Genomic DNA, 18,738 nt, shown 5'->3' on the forward strand with positions numbered 1-18,738 from the left:
CTAAACTTTTATGATCTTTCTCTGTTTTTGAACCTCACATGGCATTGGTTTGCTCTTGACAATGTTGTGTGGCATATTAGATGATGTGGGATCCAACATAATCTGGCCATTTGGATTCAAAACTATCTTAGTAGAAGGAATCAATTGTTGGCTGTCTGTATTAACCCTTTGAATGACCATGTAGTTAATTTGATGAATACATTTGCAGATGACACCAAAACTGATGGTGAAGGGGACAACGAGGAAAGATATCCAAGTTAACAAACAGCAAGATCTAGATTAGCTGGGAAGGTGAGCTCAAGGAGGGTAAAATGGAATTCAACTCTGAGAAGTGTGAAGTTTTGCACTTTGGAAAGTCAAACCAGAGTTGGACTTGCCCAAAAAAAACCAGGGCTCCAGAAAGTGTCAGAGAAAAAAAAGGACTAAGTACTGATATGTCATTCCATGAAAGTAGAAAGGTACTGAAGAAGACCTTTGGCACACTGGCCTTCATTGGGCAGGGTATTGAGTACAGCTGAACAAGGTGATGGTGAAAATGCACTTGAAGTACTGTCTGCATTTCTGGTCACCCATCAATAGGAAGGATAGCAATCGTTGGAAAGGGTGCAAAGGAGATTTACTAGGATGTTGCTGGGTCTTGAGGGTGTACGTTATAGAGAAAGGTTGAATAGATTTGGTTTTTTATTCCCTGAAGCATAGGAGGCTGAGGAATGACCTTTAAGGCATGAATAAAGTCACAGATGTTTTCCTGAGATAGACAATTCTAGAACCGGAGGGCATTGGTATAAGATGACAGGGGAGAGAAGGGCCTAAAGAGGCAATATTCACTCTAAGGATGGTTGGTATCTGGAATTCTTTACCTGACAAGCTATCGAAGTGGGACCAATTACAGTGTTCAAAAAAAATTTGGACATATGGATAGGAAAAACTTAGTAGTTTTTTTATTAATTTTCAAATTTAGATATGCAGCATGGTAACAGGCCATTTTGACCCACAAGTCCATGCCACCCAATTGATTTACAACCCCCTGTCTATTTCGAATGGTGTGAGGAAACGAGCCTCTGGGGAAAACCCACATGCAGACATGGATAGAACTTACTTACTCCTTACAAGTTATATGGACTAAATTTAGGTGTGAATGAGTTGGAGCAAAGGGCCTATTCTGAGTTGTATGATATGCAATGAAATTTGGAGAGTCTCACAAGTTTGCTTCCAACTTGAGACATTAGTTTGCACACAAATAATTCAAAATGGGAGTGAAATTTCATCCTGAAAAATAACTGCCTTAAATTGCTTCACAATAGGTTTGTAAATCTGTTCCAACAGAATTTTGCCTCATAATGTTTGCCACGAGGTTATATAGGATAAAATTTCTTTCATATCTCTGCTGATCCAACCATTTGGGTTTGTGTAAAATATATGCTTCAACGATAGTCAAGCTGTCATCACTTGGTTTGAGTTGAGAGAACTGTAATTGAAAAACTATGATTAACTGAGACCCACGGATGTCCTATTGTCATTGTTCACCCTTCCCTTACCTGGGAGATGGTAAGAACATAAGTAAAGGAATTTAGTGAAAGGATACGATGAGATCCATTTTGTTGATCATTTATGTGTTTGTTGTGTTGGTGCTCCATTCATTGGGTAATGAAGTCCAGTACTAAAACCTGTGAAATGCATCAGGGGCTGTTGCCAGAATTCTGAACTTTGTGGATTTTGGCTAAGCTCCATCGTGCTTTCAGTGACTTGTTTTTAAGATATTTTGTAATTGACATGACCCCTGGAAGCCTCTTGAATGCAAGGAAATGTACCGTAGAAGCATATTAGAGATGACTCACAACAGTCTACTTTGTTCCTAAACAGCAGTCCACCTCTTGGGATGGTCAGAACTGGAGGAATGAATGCCAACTATTTTATTTCCTGTTTTCAGAATATTGTCTCCAATTTAATGTTTTAGATAAGGAGTTGAATGTGACAATGTGACATTCTATCAATATTATTTAAGATCCGGGAAGAACTGCAGATACACCCTTACTTTATTTATGTTACTGATTTGAGGAAAGAAACAAAAATGCTTAGTGATTAGGCTTGTACATTTTTCTGAAGTATTTTTATTCATAACAAAAACACACAAAGTTTGTAGGTTTTTTGGGGTATTTGAGTGGAATGGGCTCGTGGACTGGAAGAGGCTGTTTCCATGCTGTAACTCTAAAATTAAAGAAAATTTAAAATAAATTAAAGAACAACAGTAACATGCTATGAAAAAGTGTTTCATTGTGTTCAACTGTGAACATGCCCTGATTTTTAAACACTTGTAGATCCTATCTTATCAGCTGCTGTAAAATACTTCCTTTCTCCTTATTAAGTTTGGAAGAATGTCATTTCAGGATGGAGGATAAAATTGAGTGATTGAATTATACACCATGAGAACAGGCCCTTTGGGCCATCTTATCCATGGTGACCTACCTTTGGCTTTTATTCCTCAATAAATATTTCCTGTCTTTGTACCTGTTCAAATGAATTTTGAAAATATTGTTCCATCCTTTACTCTTCCTGCAGCAAGTTATTCCATACACTCACCACCAATGTGTTGAAATAAAAATCTGCCATCAGGTGTCCTTGGAATCTTTCTCTCTTCTCTTCAGCATATATACCCTGGCTTGACAGTCTTCTAACCTGGAGAAAAGACTGTGACAGCACTTTATCTATGCCCATCATAATTTTATAAACCTTTAAAGTCTAAAGCCTCCTAGACTTAAGGAAAAGTAATCCCAGCCTATCCATTCACTCCTTGTATTTCAAACCCTCCATCCTGGTGTTACAGGGTATAATATTTTATATTCTATATCACACATGTCAAACTCTGGCCCGCGGGCCAAATTTGCCCTGCGATGTAATTATATTTGGCCCACAAGATCATATCAAAAATGTATTAGAGGTGGCCCGCTGGCCGCCGCGCCAGTATAGCGCATGCACAGTAACCGCTGTGTCCCAGGGTGAGAGAGAGAGAGAAAAATCCTGGTCCTTGAAAAGTAGTGGTGGGTGGTTTTATAAACACGCTGTCGTGTCCCCCCGCCCATCCCCCCACCCACCGCAGCGCGGCCTGGCCAGTGTCAGGGGAAGCCAAGGCCGCTTCCCAGCGCCCAGAACCCCAGTGGCACAGCGTTTCTTGGAGCTGCAGATGGCGTCGGGACGCCGGAGGGAAGATTGGGGCTCCCCACCGGGCGATGGGGGCGCCGGCCGCCAGCCGTCCTGCGCCTTTCCACCGGACCAGCGGCGGGTTCCCGGAGTACATGTGGAGAGCGAGGCTAATCGGGCAGGTAGGGTGGAACCCCCCGCCAATCTCTGGAGTGGCGTGGGCTGGATCGGGATTAGCCGCGCTCACCTGCTCCTCCACCGCTGACCGGGATCCCAGCGCGGTCCTGAGTGCGGAGACTGCCCTGGAAAGGTCCTGGGACACCGGCACGGAAAGAAAAGGGGGTCCGGGAGAAACTCAGCAGGTCAAGGGGGGTCCGGGAGAAACTCAGCAGGTCAAGGGAGGTCCGGGAGAAACTCAGCAGGTCAAGGGAGGTCCGGGAGAAACTCAGCAGGTCAAGGGGGGTCCAGGAGAAACTTAGCAGGTCAAAGGAGGATCTGGGAGAAACTCAGTAGGTCAAGGGAGGTCCGGGAGAAACTCAGCAGGTCAAGGGGGGTCCGGGAGAAACTCAGCAGGTCAAGGGGGGTCCGGCAGAAATTCAGCAGGTCATGGGGGGTCCGGGAGAAACTCAGCAGATCAGTGGGGGTTCGGCAGAAACTCAGGGGGGGCCTGACCTCGCCAGGACCGTTGCCCACTCCCCCTCCCTGCCGCAGGCTGACCCGCGACTCACGGTGACGGGGCCGCTGATCCGCCGAGATGCCGCCCTGCAGCGAGAGCCGATGCCCCCGTACTGTCGTTGTCCAACCCAATCGCCTGCAAACCCCGCCCTCCCGCACACAGGCCTGAGTAAGGATTATGAACTTTAATCTCAGGATAAAACGATCTTCCAATAGTTTCATGTAACAGTGATAAATATATTCCTGGTTAAAAATGGTCCTGCACCTGGATACAAGCTCATTAGGCATAAAACTTGAAAATTGTGTAAATCAAAGGATATCTGTACCAATGGAAAAAGGGCATGGCAAATAACCCTGCTAGAGTTCATGCCCACAATCAGTCACCCATTTGATTGTTTCAGGAATCATGTTATTCTCCCACATTCTCAATGGCCCTCAGATTTTACTATTCGACAGCACACTAGCAACATTTGACAAATCCTCTATAGAGAAATATTATTTATTGAATATTTTATTTCTCATTTGTTAATGCTTCTGGAAAGAGTTTATCCAAAACTATTATTAAACATTTATTTTAATAAGAAAAAGTTTAACATTACATATGTTGAAAGAAGAGAAAACATGCAGATGTTGTTGAAAATTTTCAATAAATATTTAGTTCAGCCCTCGACTTAGTCCAAGTTTTTAATTTTGGCCCTCCGTGAATTTGAGTTTGACACCCCTGTTCTATATGAATATGTCTTTAAGAGAGATAGATTGTGGGGGATCAGTGTAGGTCACCACAAACAGAGTAACACCATGTCTCATTTAAAATGCAACAGCTTGGCTGAACCCAGTCATGCAGGCACCAGTGGCTTTGCCAAAGGCAATGGACTGTTTTGAAAAAAATTTTTAAAACAGGTGCAAATAGAGGAGTCTGGGCTCAAGTATTGATAGGATGTATTAAAGATAACATTTGGAGCCCCGCAAGAAGTTCTGGTTTTTACAAATAGAGAGAAGAGAGAGAGAGAGCTTGTGGAAAACCCCTTTTTGAAGATGGGTTGTGAGTTCTGAGTTCAGCCTGTTGAAAAACTCTTGTAGTCCTTGCAAGAGGGAATGGCTGGCTAGAGTATTTCTCCTGAAATAAGGGAAACGTGGAATTCTGTGGAAAACCTATGATGGGGCAAGTTTCTTCGGCAAGACTCTGAAGTGACTAATCAGGGGAAATCAGTTTGTGTGTGTCCAATGAGCAACAAGTCTCTCTCTGAAACCAACTAGAACCTTCCTGAGCGGTAACCATTTACCTTTAAGCACAAGAACCTGGTGAAAATTCATAAATGTTAAATTCTGCGCATACTATAAGAATTGTCTGATACTGGTGAACTTGGAGGAGTGAGAAGTGAGATTGGACTGTGAATCAAAGAACTTTCCTGAACATATACACATACATATGTGCTTAGAATGAGAAGGGATTTTCTATTGGGTTTTGAGGTTACACCCTTGTGAATATTTTCTGCACTAAAGTTTAAACATATGCTTCCCATAGTATGGTAACCAAAGAACACAAAACTGCAAGTGTGGCCTCATAAACATCTTGTACAGCTATAACATGATGACCCAATTGTCGCCTTCCATATCCCCACCAAGGAAGGCAAACGTGCTGTATGGATCTTCACCATTCTGAGTCACCACCTTATTAGAACTATGTACTTGAACCTCTAGGTTTCTCTGTTGTGTAGAACCCTTGGGTCCTGCCCTGTTTTAACATTCCTCATTATATAATTTTAGACATGTCAAGTTAAATTCCTCTGCCAGATCACTCTCCCAGTTGACTTACAGTTTCCTCCATAAAGTTTGGTACAAAGACACTTTTTTCTTTTATTTTCCCCATGCACCATAGGTATAAATTTGTAATCAAACAATTCATGTGATTAAAGTGCCCATCCATATTTTATTTAAGGTTATTTATATACATTTTGGTATGACCATGTAAAAATTAATGCACTTTTTGTACATCATACCCCTATTTCAAGGCACCATAATGTTTGTGACATTTCGCTTACTCATGTATGTTCAATTGCTTCAGTAGTTTATGTATGAGTGTCAGGCTTGCTTCTAAGTTTTTGATCACCTTTGGAGTCTGTTGTTGCTATTTTTGAACATGAGGACCAGAGTTGTGCCAGTGAAAGTCAAAGAAGCCATTATAAGGCTAAAAAAAGACTAAAAAATAAGAGACATCACCCAAATCTTAGGATTACCAAAATCAACTGTTTGGAACATTATTAAGAAGAAAAAGCGTATTGGTGAGCTCAGTAATTGCAAAGGGACGAGTTGGCCAAGGAAGACCCTCCACTGCTGATGACAGAAGAATTCTCATCATAATGAAGAAAAATCCACAAACGCCTGTCTGAAAGGTCAGAAATACTCCAGGAGACTGGTGTAGATGTGTCATTGACGACTGTCCATAGAAGACTTAATGAACAAAAATACAGAGGCTACGCAGGACAATGCAAACCAAGAGTTAGCCACAGATATAGGATGGCCGTATTACAGTTTGCCAACAAGTATCTGGAGTAACGGTACATCGTTCCCTGAAGGTAGAAACTCGCGTGAATAGGGTGGTGAAGAAGGCTTTTAGTATGCTGGCCTTTATCAATCATTGCATGGAATATAGGAGTTGGGAGGTGATGTTGAGATTGTATAAGACGTTGGTGCGGCCTAATTTGGAGTTCTGTGTTTAGTTCTGGTCGCCTAATTATAGGAAGGATATAAACAAAGTGGAGAGAGTGCAGAGAAGGTTTACCAGAATGTTACCTGGGTTTAAGCATCTAGAGTATAGGGAGAGATTGGACAGATTAGGTCTTTATTCTTTGGAGCGTAGAAGGTTGAGAGGGGATTTGATATAAGTATTTAAGATTATGAAAGGGATAGACAGAGTGGATGTGGATAGACTATTTCCGTTAAGAGGAGGAAAGATTAAAACAAGAGGACATGAGTTAAGAATTAAGGGGCAGAGGTTTAGAGGTATCATGAGGGGGAACTTCTTTACTCAGAGAGTGGTAGCCATGTGGAATGAGCTTCCGGGAGAAATAGTGGCGGCGGAGTCAATTGTATTATTTAAGAAAAGGTTGGACAGGTATATGGATGAGAAGATGGAGGGTTATGGGCATTGTGCAGGGAGGTGGGACTAGAGAGGGGTGTTTGGTTCGGTGCGGACTAGAAGGGCCTAATGGCCTGTTTCCGTGCTGTAAATTGTTATGTTATGTTATGTTAAAAGGTCTTGTGGACAGATGAGGTCAACATAAACCTGTATCAGGGTGATGGGAAGAGATGCAGGAGAGGTGTGAAGGTGTAAAGGAACTGCCCAAGATCCAAAGCATACCACCACATCTGAAATATGGTGATGGGGATGTTATGGCCTAGGCATATTTGGCTGCCACAGGTATTGGCGGACTTCATTGATGATGTAACTGCTGATTGCAGTCGCCAAATTAATTCTGAAGTGTATAGAAGCATCTTATCAAGTTTGAGCAAATGCCTCCAAACTCATTGGATGGTGCTTCACTCAAAAGCAAGACAATGATCCAAGCATATTGATAAGGTAACAATGGAGATTTTCAAAAGGTAAAACCTGGAATATTTTTGAATGGCCAAGTCCTGATCTCAATCCAATTGAGCGTGCCTTCAATATGCTGAAGAAAAAACTTAAGAGGACAAGCCCCCGAAACAAGCAGGTACTAAAGATAGCTGCAGTAGAGGCCTGGCAGAGCATCACCAGAGAAGAAGCTCAGTACCTGATGTCTATGAATCACAGACTTCAAGCAGTCTTCATGCAAGGGATAAGCAACAAAACTCTAAACATGACTACTTGCATATCATTGCTATGTCCCAAATATTATAGTTCTTGAAAAGGGAGGACTATGTACTGTATAAAAGTGCTGTAATTTCTGCATGGTCAATGCAAAATATAAACAAATAACATTGAATAAAATCTGGAATGCATACTTAAATCACATGTGAATTGTTTGATACAAATTTAAAACTGGAGCATGGGCAAATAAAGGCAAAAAAGTGTCTTTATCCCAAACATTATGGAGGATTCTGCAGTTCAACTGGGAGAGTAACCTGGTAGAAGGATTTTAACTGGGTTGTGAGCAAAGTTATGCAATGAGGAGTGTTAAACCAGGGTAGGACCCAAGGGAACACAGTGAATAGCAGATAAAGAAAAAGGTGTCTTTCTTCCAAATATTCAGGAGGGCTCTGTAGTTAATAACCTTGGATGATCGTCTTCAGTGTCCAAAGCCATTCTTAACATAACATAACATAACAATTACAGCACGGAAACAGGCCATTTGGCCCTTCTAGTCCACACCGAACCAAACACCCCTTTCTAGTCCCACCTCCCTGCACAATGCCCATAACCCTCCATCTTCTTCTCATCCATATACCTGTCCAACCTTTTCTTAAATAATACAATTGACTCCGCCGCCACTATTTCTCCCGGAAGATCATTCCACACGGCTACCACTCTATGAGTAAAGAAGTTCCCCCTCATGTTACCTCTAAACCTCTGCCCCTTAATTCTTAACTCATGACCTCTTGTTTTAATCTTTCCTCCTCTTAACGGAAATAGTCTATCCACATCCACTCTGTCTATCCCTTTCATAATCTTAAATACTTCTATCAAATCCCCTCTCAACCTTCTACGCTCCAAAGACTAAAGACCTAATCTGTCCAATCTCTCCCTATACTCTAGATGCTTAAACCCAGGTAATATTCTGGTAAACCTTCTCTGCACTCTCTCCACTCTGTTTATATCCTTCCTATAATTAGGCGACCAGAACTGCACACAGAACTCCAAATTAGGCCGCATCAACGTCTTATACAATCTCAACATCACCTCCCAACTCCTATATTCCATGCAATGATTGATAAAGGCCAGCATACTAAAAACCTTCTTCACCACCCTATTCACGTGAGTTTCTACCTTCAGGGAACGATGTACCGTTACTCCTAAATCTTTCTGCTCTTCTGTATTCCTCAATGCTCTCCCATTTACCACGTATCTCCTATTCTGATTCTTCTTACCAAAATGAAGCACCTCACACTTATCAGCATTAAAATTCCATCTGCCATTTTTCAGCCCACTTTTCTAAGCAGCCCAAATCCCTCTGCAATCCTTGAAAACCTTCTTCATTATCCACTATTCCACCTATCTTAGTATCGTCTGCATATTTACTAATCTAATTCACCACCCCATCATCTAGATCAATAATGTATATAACGAACAACAATGGGCCCAATACAGATCCTTGAGGCACACCACTGGTCACCGGCCTCCAACCTGACAGACAATTATCCACTACCACTCTCTGGCCTCTCCCTTTCAGCCAATGTTCAATCCATTTGACTATCTTAAAATTTATACCTAAAGACTGCACCTTCCTAACTAACCTACCATGTGGTACCTTATCGAAGGCCTTACTGAAGTCCATATAGACAACATCCACTGCGCTACCCTCATCCACATTCCCAGTCACCTCTTCAAAAAATTCAATCAGATTGGCCAAACATGACCTTCCTCCCAGAAATCCATGTTGAGTGCTCCTGATCAGACCCTGTCTATCCAGATGTTTATAAGTACTATCTCTAAGAATTTTATCCATTAATTTACCTACCACAGACGTCAAACTTACAGGCCGATAGTTGCCAGGCTTCCTCCTTGAACCCTTTTTAAATAACGGAACCACATGCGCAATGCGCCAATCCTCCGGCACTATCCCCATATCTAATGACATTTGGAAAATTACTGCCAGAGCCTCTGCTATTTCCTCCCTCACTTCTCTCAATGTCCTGGGGAAGATCCCGTCTGGTCCCGGAGACTTATCCACCTTTATATTCTTCAAAAACCTTAAAACTACACCTTTTGTAATCTCTATATTCCCCATATTTACCCAATTTGCTTTTTTTATCTCATATCTCCCAATATCCTTCTCCTTAGTGAATACTGAAGAAAAAAAACTGTTCAATATCTCCACCATTTCTCTAGGCTCCACACACAGTTTTCCGCTCTGATTTTCTAAGGGACCAATTTTGTCTCTAGCTTTCCTCTTACCATTAACATATTTGTAGAACTCTTTTGGATTAGTTTTCACCCTGCTTGCCATAGTTTTCTCGTACCTTCTTTTAGCTTTCCTAATTCCTCTCTTAACGGGGGTCCAATGTGCAATCCCTCCCCCCCCCACCACCCACCCAACCTGGTGGCCATAGCATATTTAAGTAAAAGCTTTGTTTTCCTTTCACCTTGTGTAACAAATATTTTATTTTTTTTAATATATTGCCATTAGGAGAGAAGTAAGAAACTTGACTGCTTCACAGGGAAGGGTGCTCATAAACTTTGAGCAGAGTTCCAAGGGGCCACAGCCAAAAAATGTTGAGATTGGTTGCATTATGCCACCAATTTTGGTGTCATCCACAAACTAGAAGAAAGATATGGCATCCATACTAGGGACTAGGTTGGAGAAAGTGCAGTCTCTGTAGCTGTGGGAGTTGGTGAGTTTATAGCTAGTTGGTTGTTGGACAGTGTGGCTCCTGAGATGGAGATAGAGCTAAGACCATAAGACATTGTAGCAGAAATAGGCCATTCAGCCCATCAAGTCTGCCCTGCCATTTCATCATAAGCTGATCCATTTTCCCACAGCTCCACTGCCTGGCCTTCTCCCCATAACCTTTGATGCCCTGGCTAATCAAGAATCTATTATCTCTGCTTTAAAGACTCCCAATGACTTGGCCTCTACAACTGCCTGTGGTAACAAATTCCACAGATTTACTACCCTCTGGCTGAAGTAATTCTTCTGCATCTCTGTTGTAAGCAGGTGCCTTCAATCCTGAAGTTGTGCCTTCTTGTCCTAGACTCTACCACAATAGGAAACCATCTTTCTGCATCTACTCTGTCCATGCCTTTCAAAATTTGAAATTTTTGCATGAGATTCCCCTCCCCCATCCACCACTATTCTCCTAAAAGAGGAGGGAAGAGTTGAGGGTTGGTGCTGGAGAAGGTTTAGAACACACTGTTCCAAGTAGCCAACAACACTGGGACCCATGTGATTGCCCGTGGCTACAGTTTTGATTTGTAGGAAATGAGAAACATCAAAAGAGAAGTTATTCAGGTGAAAATGAGATGAGAATGTTGGTGGAGGGAAACTGGTTGGAACGATGTTCCAGGAAGAAGTGGAAGGCTTTAAGACATACCGAATGAGGCATGGAGGTGTACAGAAACTGGGCATTCATGGTAAAGATGAGATGGTGGAGGCAAGTGTATCTGGGTGGTGAAAGCTTATGGGCTGGATGGGCTTATTATGGTCCATCTCTAAATTTAAAAAAAGTAAAATTAAAATTAAAAAAAGTACAACCTCATTAATTTCATTGAAGCCATCAACAGATAAAAATTTGAGATTAACTTGCCTTTCATTTCCTTGTATATTTATTTTTAAAAAAACTAACAGTTGTCAAACTAAATTAATTTTTTTTTAAATTGACTGCCATAATCTCAATAATGGCTTTGACAGCACAATCTGTCAGGGTGGCGCTCAGGGCTGAATGCCTTGACTGGATGCATGATCACTGTGCAACCTGAGCTGCTCACAGAACTGTTGGAGATCTCTGCACATTTATAAAGTTCTGGGATCTGTGTGGCCACAAAAAGTTAGCCCAAGATTTCTGAGGCTGAGTATGAGCAGTCAAATAGAACACAAGCTAACTGCACCATTTTGGCATTTAATCTGGGTCTTTCAATTCATTAACTTAGTCTAATTCACAGAAAGGTCTTAAAGAATTGTCGAAGAGTTGTGTCTCCACACTGAACCTTGGTTGAATTTGAAAGAGTATACATGATGAAACTGACTTTATTTAGGTTTCATAATAGAACACTATACAGAGAGTGACTATGGTAAATACCGTGATCTAAGAATTATCTTGATTTTATAAAAATTAAAATCAGATAAAATATAACTCAAGCCTCAGTATTTTTTTCCCCCCATTCCTGACCATCCTAAATGTGTTATTTAGGTTTGGAAACACAAAGAAGTGAGCCAAACTGCTTGGCTTGACTGGCCTGTCCAGAGCCTGAATATTTTACCCCATCTGAGCTGAACTAAGCACATAAAATAGGATTCTGATTGATGGGGATGGGAATTTATCATTTTGAAAATGGCTAATTACACTTTGAATATGAGAGAACATTGCTATAAAAGTAAATTTGGTGAGGAAAAATTTTTTATTTAAATTTTCCTGGAAGTTATGTGAGTGATTTTCCCCTTTTGATTTTCTTTATTTTTGAATGGGTGAACTTGCAGATTAGTTCAGTTTGTGCCACTTGTAGCAGCTTATTAACAGTTAAGTATTTTGAGTTCTAGTGGAAAGGAAAGCAAATATGGAGATACCTGGAATGAAGGGAGTGTATTGTTGTGGTAACTTTCCATCAGTCTCAGTGCTGACTGAGAAAAGAGAATGGTGAAGACCAGGGCCTCCGGGCCCCATGTCTGCGTGCATATGATAAATAACACTATACCCTGCATACACGCATGTCTGTCCAGAAACCTCTTAAATGCCATTCATATCCTCTTCCACCACTACTCCTGGCAGCTCATTCCAGGTACCTACAACTCTATGTTGTATGTATTGAAGGATGAGAGGAGACTGAAGCACCAGGGAAAACCCTCACAGGCACAGGGAGAATGCACAAACTCATGACCGATGGCACTGGATTTGAACCCAGGTTGCTGGAACTGCAATAGCGTTGCACTAACCACTATGTTAACTGTCCTGTCTGATGTGGTCAAAAGAAATCTGGTCCATCTGCACTTGATGTACACAACAAATTTTTCTCTTGCAGTGAAATCAACGATTTAGGAAAGGGTCTTGTTGTTGAAGTATGGGACAAAGGCTTGATATGGGATGTTCTTCTGGGCACGATATGGATACCTCTCAGAACAATTGAACACGCAACTGAGGTAAGTGATTTAATGATGATTATAATGGGTTTGTTGTCCTGTATATTGAAGAATATACCTGTGCACCAAAATTCCTATTTGCTACAGCCAACCAGGTACTTGATTTAAAATTCCTACTTGCTACAGCCAACCAATTAAAAAAACCAATACTAGTTATCAAATTAAATGAAAATATAATAAATACAAGAGAGAGATAATAAATATTCACAGTTATCATAATGCCAACTATTACTAGCACACACACACTCACACACTCACACAAAACTAGACACCTGCGCATAGTTGGGGATAGGCTTAGTGTTAAGGATAGTTTAGGAATTAAGATGATAGTTTAAGAGTAAAAAATAAAAAGTGTATTAAAATTAAACTGTCTTTCTGGTTAATTGTCTATTGCTGCTCCTTACGCACAGTTTGTTACAAAACAAAGGAGTTACAATAATGCAGTCAGTCCTTTTGTTGTGTCGGAGTAGTCCATGATCAGTGTAACAATCAGGAATCTGATAGCTGTTGGAAAGCCACTGTTCTTGAACCTATAGGGGCTCGTTTTCAGGCTTCTGTGTCTTCTCGCTGAAGGAAGCAGTGAGAATAGGCTCCATCCATTCTCCTCATTTCTCTGATGTGGTTGTGGTGAAACCACTATTGTATATATTCGGTTGACCCTGCTCTCACTAGTCGGCTTGTGACTCCTCCCCTTTTCTTCCCCATAAAGGCTGTCATGCCAGAAACCTTCCCCCAGTTCGAGTCCAAGTCAATGTGAGCGACCATGTGAGCGACCAACACAGGGATGCTGTCCATCTCTTGTAAATGTGACAGAGTATTTAGAGGTGGTTTGGGAGGAATTCTTAGAGCAGCTTGCACACATACATTTTAAAACAGAATATTTGCAAGAGGCAACAAAGTATTGACAGCAGCTTGCCTGGGAGAGCATGTGATCTTTGCAGGCAGAGGAGAAGAGTTTTGCTCTCAGAAAGGGAGGGTCTGAAAGAAAGGAGAGAGACAGAAATCAGTTCCAGAGGGACCAGCTGGCAAACTTTGGAAGGCTGCCTGTTCAAAGGAGGAGATTGGTGGTCTGAAAGGTGACCTGAAAGAAAGAGGATCATCTGGAGAACCCTGAAGGTAGAAAGTTTCGTCAGCAATACTGAGTGAGAAGGAATCATTTGCTGATGTCCTGGAAAAGGAATCTCTCTCTGAAAACCAGCAAGAACCCTCCTGAGTGGTAGTCATTTGCCTGTTAAGCACCAAAGATTGGTGAACTTTGTTAATGCTAACTTCTGTGCACAGTACAAGAATTGCCTGCAACCAGTGAGATTGGACTGTGATCTAAAGAACTTTTCTAATCTTAAATATACATAATACACAGCTGAACTTAGTGTTGGGGGGGGGGGGGATTAAGTAACTTATTACTTAACCTACCAAACTAAAGTTCAATTCTGTTTTCTTGTTCAATTATAATTAAAAACTACTTTTGTTTAAGAAACCCTGTGTTGTGGTGCATATCTAGTGCTGCTGATTTTTGGGGTCCTCTGGACTCCGTAACATAAATAAAAGCCTTAATTCTCGGCAACTTCAGTCTTTGTGTAATTGATCATGCTTCAGTGGTAATAACAGTAAAGTGAGGGAAATGTTGGGCTATAAACTTCCAAAGCAAGGTGTAAGGTAAAAACATCATGAGTTGGGACCAGAGAAGGAGTCACCCAGTACTAAGGAGTAACAGGATGCAGGTGTGACCTTGTACGCTCAAGATAAGTTTGGCAATAACAAGCTGATGAGCAGCAGACTAACAGAGAAGGGTAGCAACAGCTTATTCATTGGACAATGTAATGGTATGATAATTTACTAAGTACGTGTCCTGAGGTATAAAAAAACACCACTTGCTGATATCGGGAGAATGCGCCTTCTCCAACTAACACTGTTAGTTGCAAGTGTTACAATCCGGTAATAAAGAACCTTGATTTTGACTCAGTCTGGTGTCTGACTCACTCATTCTCGAACAAAGCAGACCTAACAATTGCAACAAGTTTTTGTTTCTTTTTAAAATATTTTTATTAATTTTAATAAAGAACATACAAATAACATAATTCAATACAATGATATGGATAGTTGCACAAAATTAATAAAGCATTCAGTATATCAAAAATATGTTGCAAATCATATCCATAATTCATATTCTAAGTACTGTAGTGGCCCACGCATGGAGACTTGGACTGGCTCTCAAAATGCCCGATGAACGCGGTGCTTGTGCGGACCAGGGGGATGATACCAGCTGCCATCCCAGGTGACCACTGCATGGCAGGAAGATGGGGAACTCTGGTAGGAACGCCGGCCAACCTGAGGCCAGCAATCCGATGATGCAGGGCCCTGACGTCAGTGCCAGGGGCCCATATAAGCAGAACTGCCAGTTATAAATCCATCTTCGACTTTGACTCTTCGTGTGTGTGCCTTCCTTCCACACTCACTGTAGTGTGTACCCTGACATTGCTGACCCCAACAGGTCCAAATGGCAGTTGGACCTGAAGATGATGGAACAAGTGGAGCCAGTGACCATTCAAGCAGTCTCTCTCAGGCTCCTGGCATTCTGGGTGTCGCAGCCACATGTGTGGTTCGAGCAGACTGAGGCCCAGTTCCAGCTTTCCCACATCACCACCGACAACACCCGCTACTTCTATGTTGTGAGCCCCCTGGATCAAGACACCGCGGCAAGGGTCGTAGATTGCCTATGGCAGCCTCCAGAGCAATGCAAATATGCGGCTCTCGAAGAGCTACTAACCTGCACTCTGGGCTTTCGCTGCACCCGATTGCTGCTTGTGGATGGACTGGGGACAGCGTCCTGTTTGCCCTAATGAGTGAGATGCTCATGTTAACTGAGGACCACAGGCCTTGCCTGTTCTTTGAGCAGCTCTTCCTGGAGCAGCTGACAGAGGATATATGGCTTTTGCTCACAAATGATTTCAGCGATCCTTGGAAGGTTGCCTTCCAGGCGAATGTGCTCTGGAGAGCGAAGAAGGACACCAGCACCAGCACCAGCAAGCTCTACGAACAACCCACAGCAAAATTAAGGCCAGCGGAGAGGAAGGTGAACAGCCCAGGACAACTATACTACTATCATCAATGATGGGTGCAGAGGCCCGTCTCTGTTGCTCACCCTGCGGGTTTTTGGGTAATGTCCAGGCCAACTGTCGTTGATGTGGCATTTGGGCCAGATGATAGTCTCCTCCATGTCTTGGACTCACTGTCTGGCAGGCGTTTGCTGGTTGACATGGGTGTAGAGATAAATGTCCTATCTACCCCCTGCAGGCCTCGACAGCAAGCAAGGACCAACATTGAGGGCAACCAACAGTTCCTGCATTCGAACTTTTGGGACCCACACCAATCCCCTTCGTTTTGGAAACAGCCGCTTTGCATGGACCTTTACCTTTGCGCAGTTGTGCAACCAATCCTGGGGGGAGGGTGAACCACTTCTTTTGGGTCCACTGCTTGTTGGTTGACCAACAGGAATGGCATCTGGTGCACGCCAGAACCTTTCAAAGTCTGCCTCTGGGGGAAGCCAAGCTACCCAGCCCCACCTGGACTTGGACAATGAATTCACCTGCATCCTGGTGTAGCTCCCCTCAGTAGTGGTGTAACAGTTCTCCACAGCCAAGCCAAAGCACGGGGTAAGGCACCACATACTGACTGAGGGCCCCCCCCCCCCGCTCCATGCCAGGGCATGCCGACTCCCTCCCGAAAAGCTCAGCCTGATGAAGGAGGAGCTCAAAAAGATTGTGTGGCGCCCCAATGGTCCCTGAGCCTCTCCCCTCTTCATGGCTCCCAAATCAGCAGGGGGTTGGAGACCATTCAGTGACTACCGCCACCTCAACAAGGCCACCATGCCTGACAGATAAAAGACTTTGCTGCCAACCTGCAGGGGCATGGGTGTTGTCCAAGGTGGACCTCATCAGGCGTACCACCAAATCCCAGTTCATCCCCAGCATCTCCCCATAACCCCCTTTGGTTTGTTTGAATTTCTCCACATGCCCTTTAGTCTAAAGAATGCAGCACAAACTTTTCTGCGGCTGATGGACACAGTGGACCGGGACCTCCCATTTGCTTTCCTCTATTTGGATGATATCCTGTCCTGGGTAAACTTATACCTCTCATTTTGTTCGTTTTAGATTGGTCACAGTGTTTGAGCTACCGAAAGAAACTAGACACACACACCGAGAGCAGTTCAGTTTAAACAAATGTTTATTACAAATTCAAAAGTTGATTTAAAACTACAATATGCTAGCCCTTCCCAGCTATACTTATCAACGCCTGGACTGGTCCCAACTGCCGAAGCGAGGCAACGACTACAGACTTGTAATAGGTTGTCAGGGCACCGGTAGCAGCTTCTCCACCTCCCCCGACCGGGACGTTGGCTGGACTCCAGAAGTTGTTCTTCTTGCTGAGAGATGTTGCCACCTCTTGGAGAGTCTCAAACTTCAGCAGTGGGACCATGAGTTATATTACCCAAAAACTGCTTACCCAAGCACCTATTCCCAGCACAGCAAGAAAGCTAAGCGAGCAAGCTAGCATGCTAGGCTTCTATCGAATAACGTAATTTTCAACTTATCACTTTGAATACAATGGTTTATTTTGCATCAAGGCTAGGCCTCTGACAGTCTGTGACCAAAACAAGCAGGAAGATTAAATGTTCTTGGTACACAGATGTCCTTTCGTCAGATAACTGCATCTCTGGCCCCTCGGTGGAATTTAGCTTATGTCTGCTGATTCTAAAAAACAAGCAGGTTCTCAGCCTTGCAGAAGCAAAGGCTGCAAAAGTAAGAAACACGGTTTAAATCTTCCATTACATATCCTCATGGCCAGCCGCAGCCGCAAGGACCATACTGCCCACCTGACACAACTGTGCACTCATCTGAATGATTTGCACTAAGTGCAAATTTGGTCTGAAATCCTGGGGTACAGGATTAACAGGCACGGGGCCACACTCCTCTCTGAGAAGGTTGAGGCAGTCTGGCATTTTGCTCAGCCACACAAGGGCTGCAGGAATTTGCCAACATGATAAACTTTTACCACTAGTTCATACCAGCAGCGGCATACGTCACGTGTTCTCTCTTTGCACTGATGATCAGCAAGGCAAAGACATTGTTTAGGACAAGGAATCCTCCAGGGCGTTCCAGAATGTCAACGATGTGCTGGCCAATGCCACTCTCCTGGTCCACCCCAGATTGGAGGCAACTCCAGCACAGCAGTAGGGGACGTGATAGAACAACTCAGTGAGGTCCCCTGGCCTTTTTCAGCAGGCACTTTCGCCCCCGAGAAGTCAAATACAGAGCTTTCGACTGGAAGTTATTAATGCTCTACCTGGCGGTAAGACATTTCTGTTAATTTTTGGATGCCCGGCAGTTCATGGTATTCACTTACTATAAGCCTCTGACTTTCGCCTTTTATAAGGTATTGGACCTGCGGTTGGCCCGACAACAGAGACACTTGTCCTACGTGTCTGAGTTTACCATGGACATTCAGCATATCACAGGGAAAAACAATATAGCTGACACTCTGTCACACCCCATGATTGAGTCTGTTCCAAGGGGTCGATTATGTGGCCCTTGCCAAAGCATAGTAGCAGGACCCTGAGATGCCCGTGTATAGGACAGCCATCTCTAGTCTCAGGGTGGAAGACGTCCTGGTCGGCCGAAGTAACCTGACACTGCTGTGTGACATTTCCACCGCAGTCCCTGCCCCATCATACTGGCTGCATGGAGGTGCCAGGTTTTCGAGGCAATCCACAACCTGGTGCTTCCCGCCATGGTCAAAATGATGGCCAACAGGTTTGTCTGGCATGGCCTCTGTAAACAGGTCAACAGTGGGCTAAGACCTGCACGAACTGTCAGTCCTCCAAAGTGCAGATTCACATGAGAGCACCCACATAGACTTTTGAGCTCTGTATCCCTGT

General features: G+C 43.2%; 1 protein-coding gene across 2 annotated transcripts in view; it reads left to right on the top strand.

The window, feature by feature from the left end:
* Nucleotides 1-18,738, top strand: part of LOC138749470 (protein unc-13 homolog C-like) — an 877,967-nt gene that overhangs the window by 48,509 nt on the left and 810,720 nt on the right. For both annotated transcript variants that reach the window (XM_069910841.1, XM_069910842.1), the window contains exon 4: nucleotides 12,686-12,803. In XM_069910841.1, coding sequence (XP_069766942.1) covers nucleotides 12,686-12,803 — 118 coding nt within the window. The remainder of the gene's footprint in view (nucleotides 1-12,685; nucleotides 12,804-18,738) is intronic.

This window comes from Narcine bancroftii, chromosome 14, assembly GCF_036971445.1.
Source record: "Narcine bancroftii isolate sNarBan1 chromosome 14, sNarBan1.hap1, whole genome shotgun sequence".
NCBI classification, from domain to species: Eukaryota; Metazoa; Chordata; class Chondrichthyes; order Torpediniformes; family Narcinidae; genus Narcine; species Narcine bancroftii.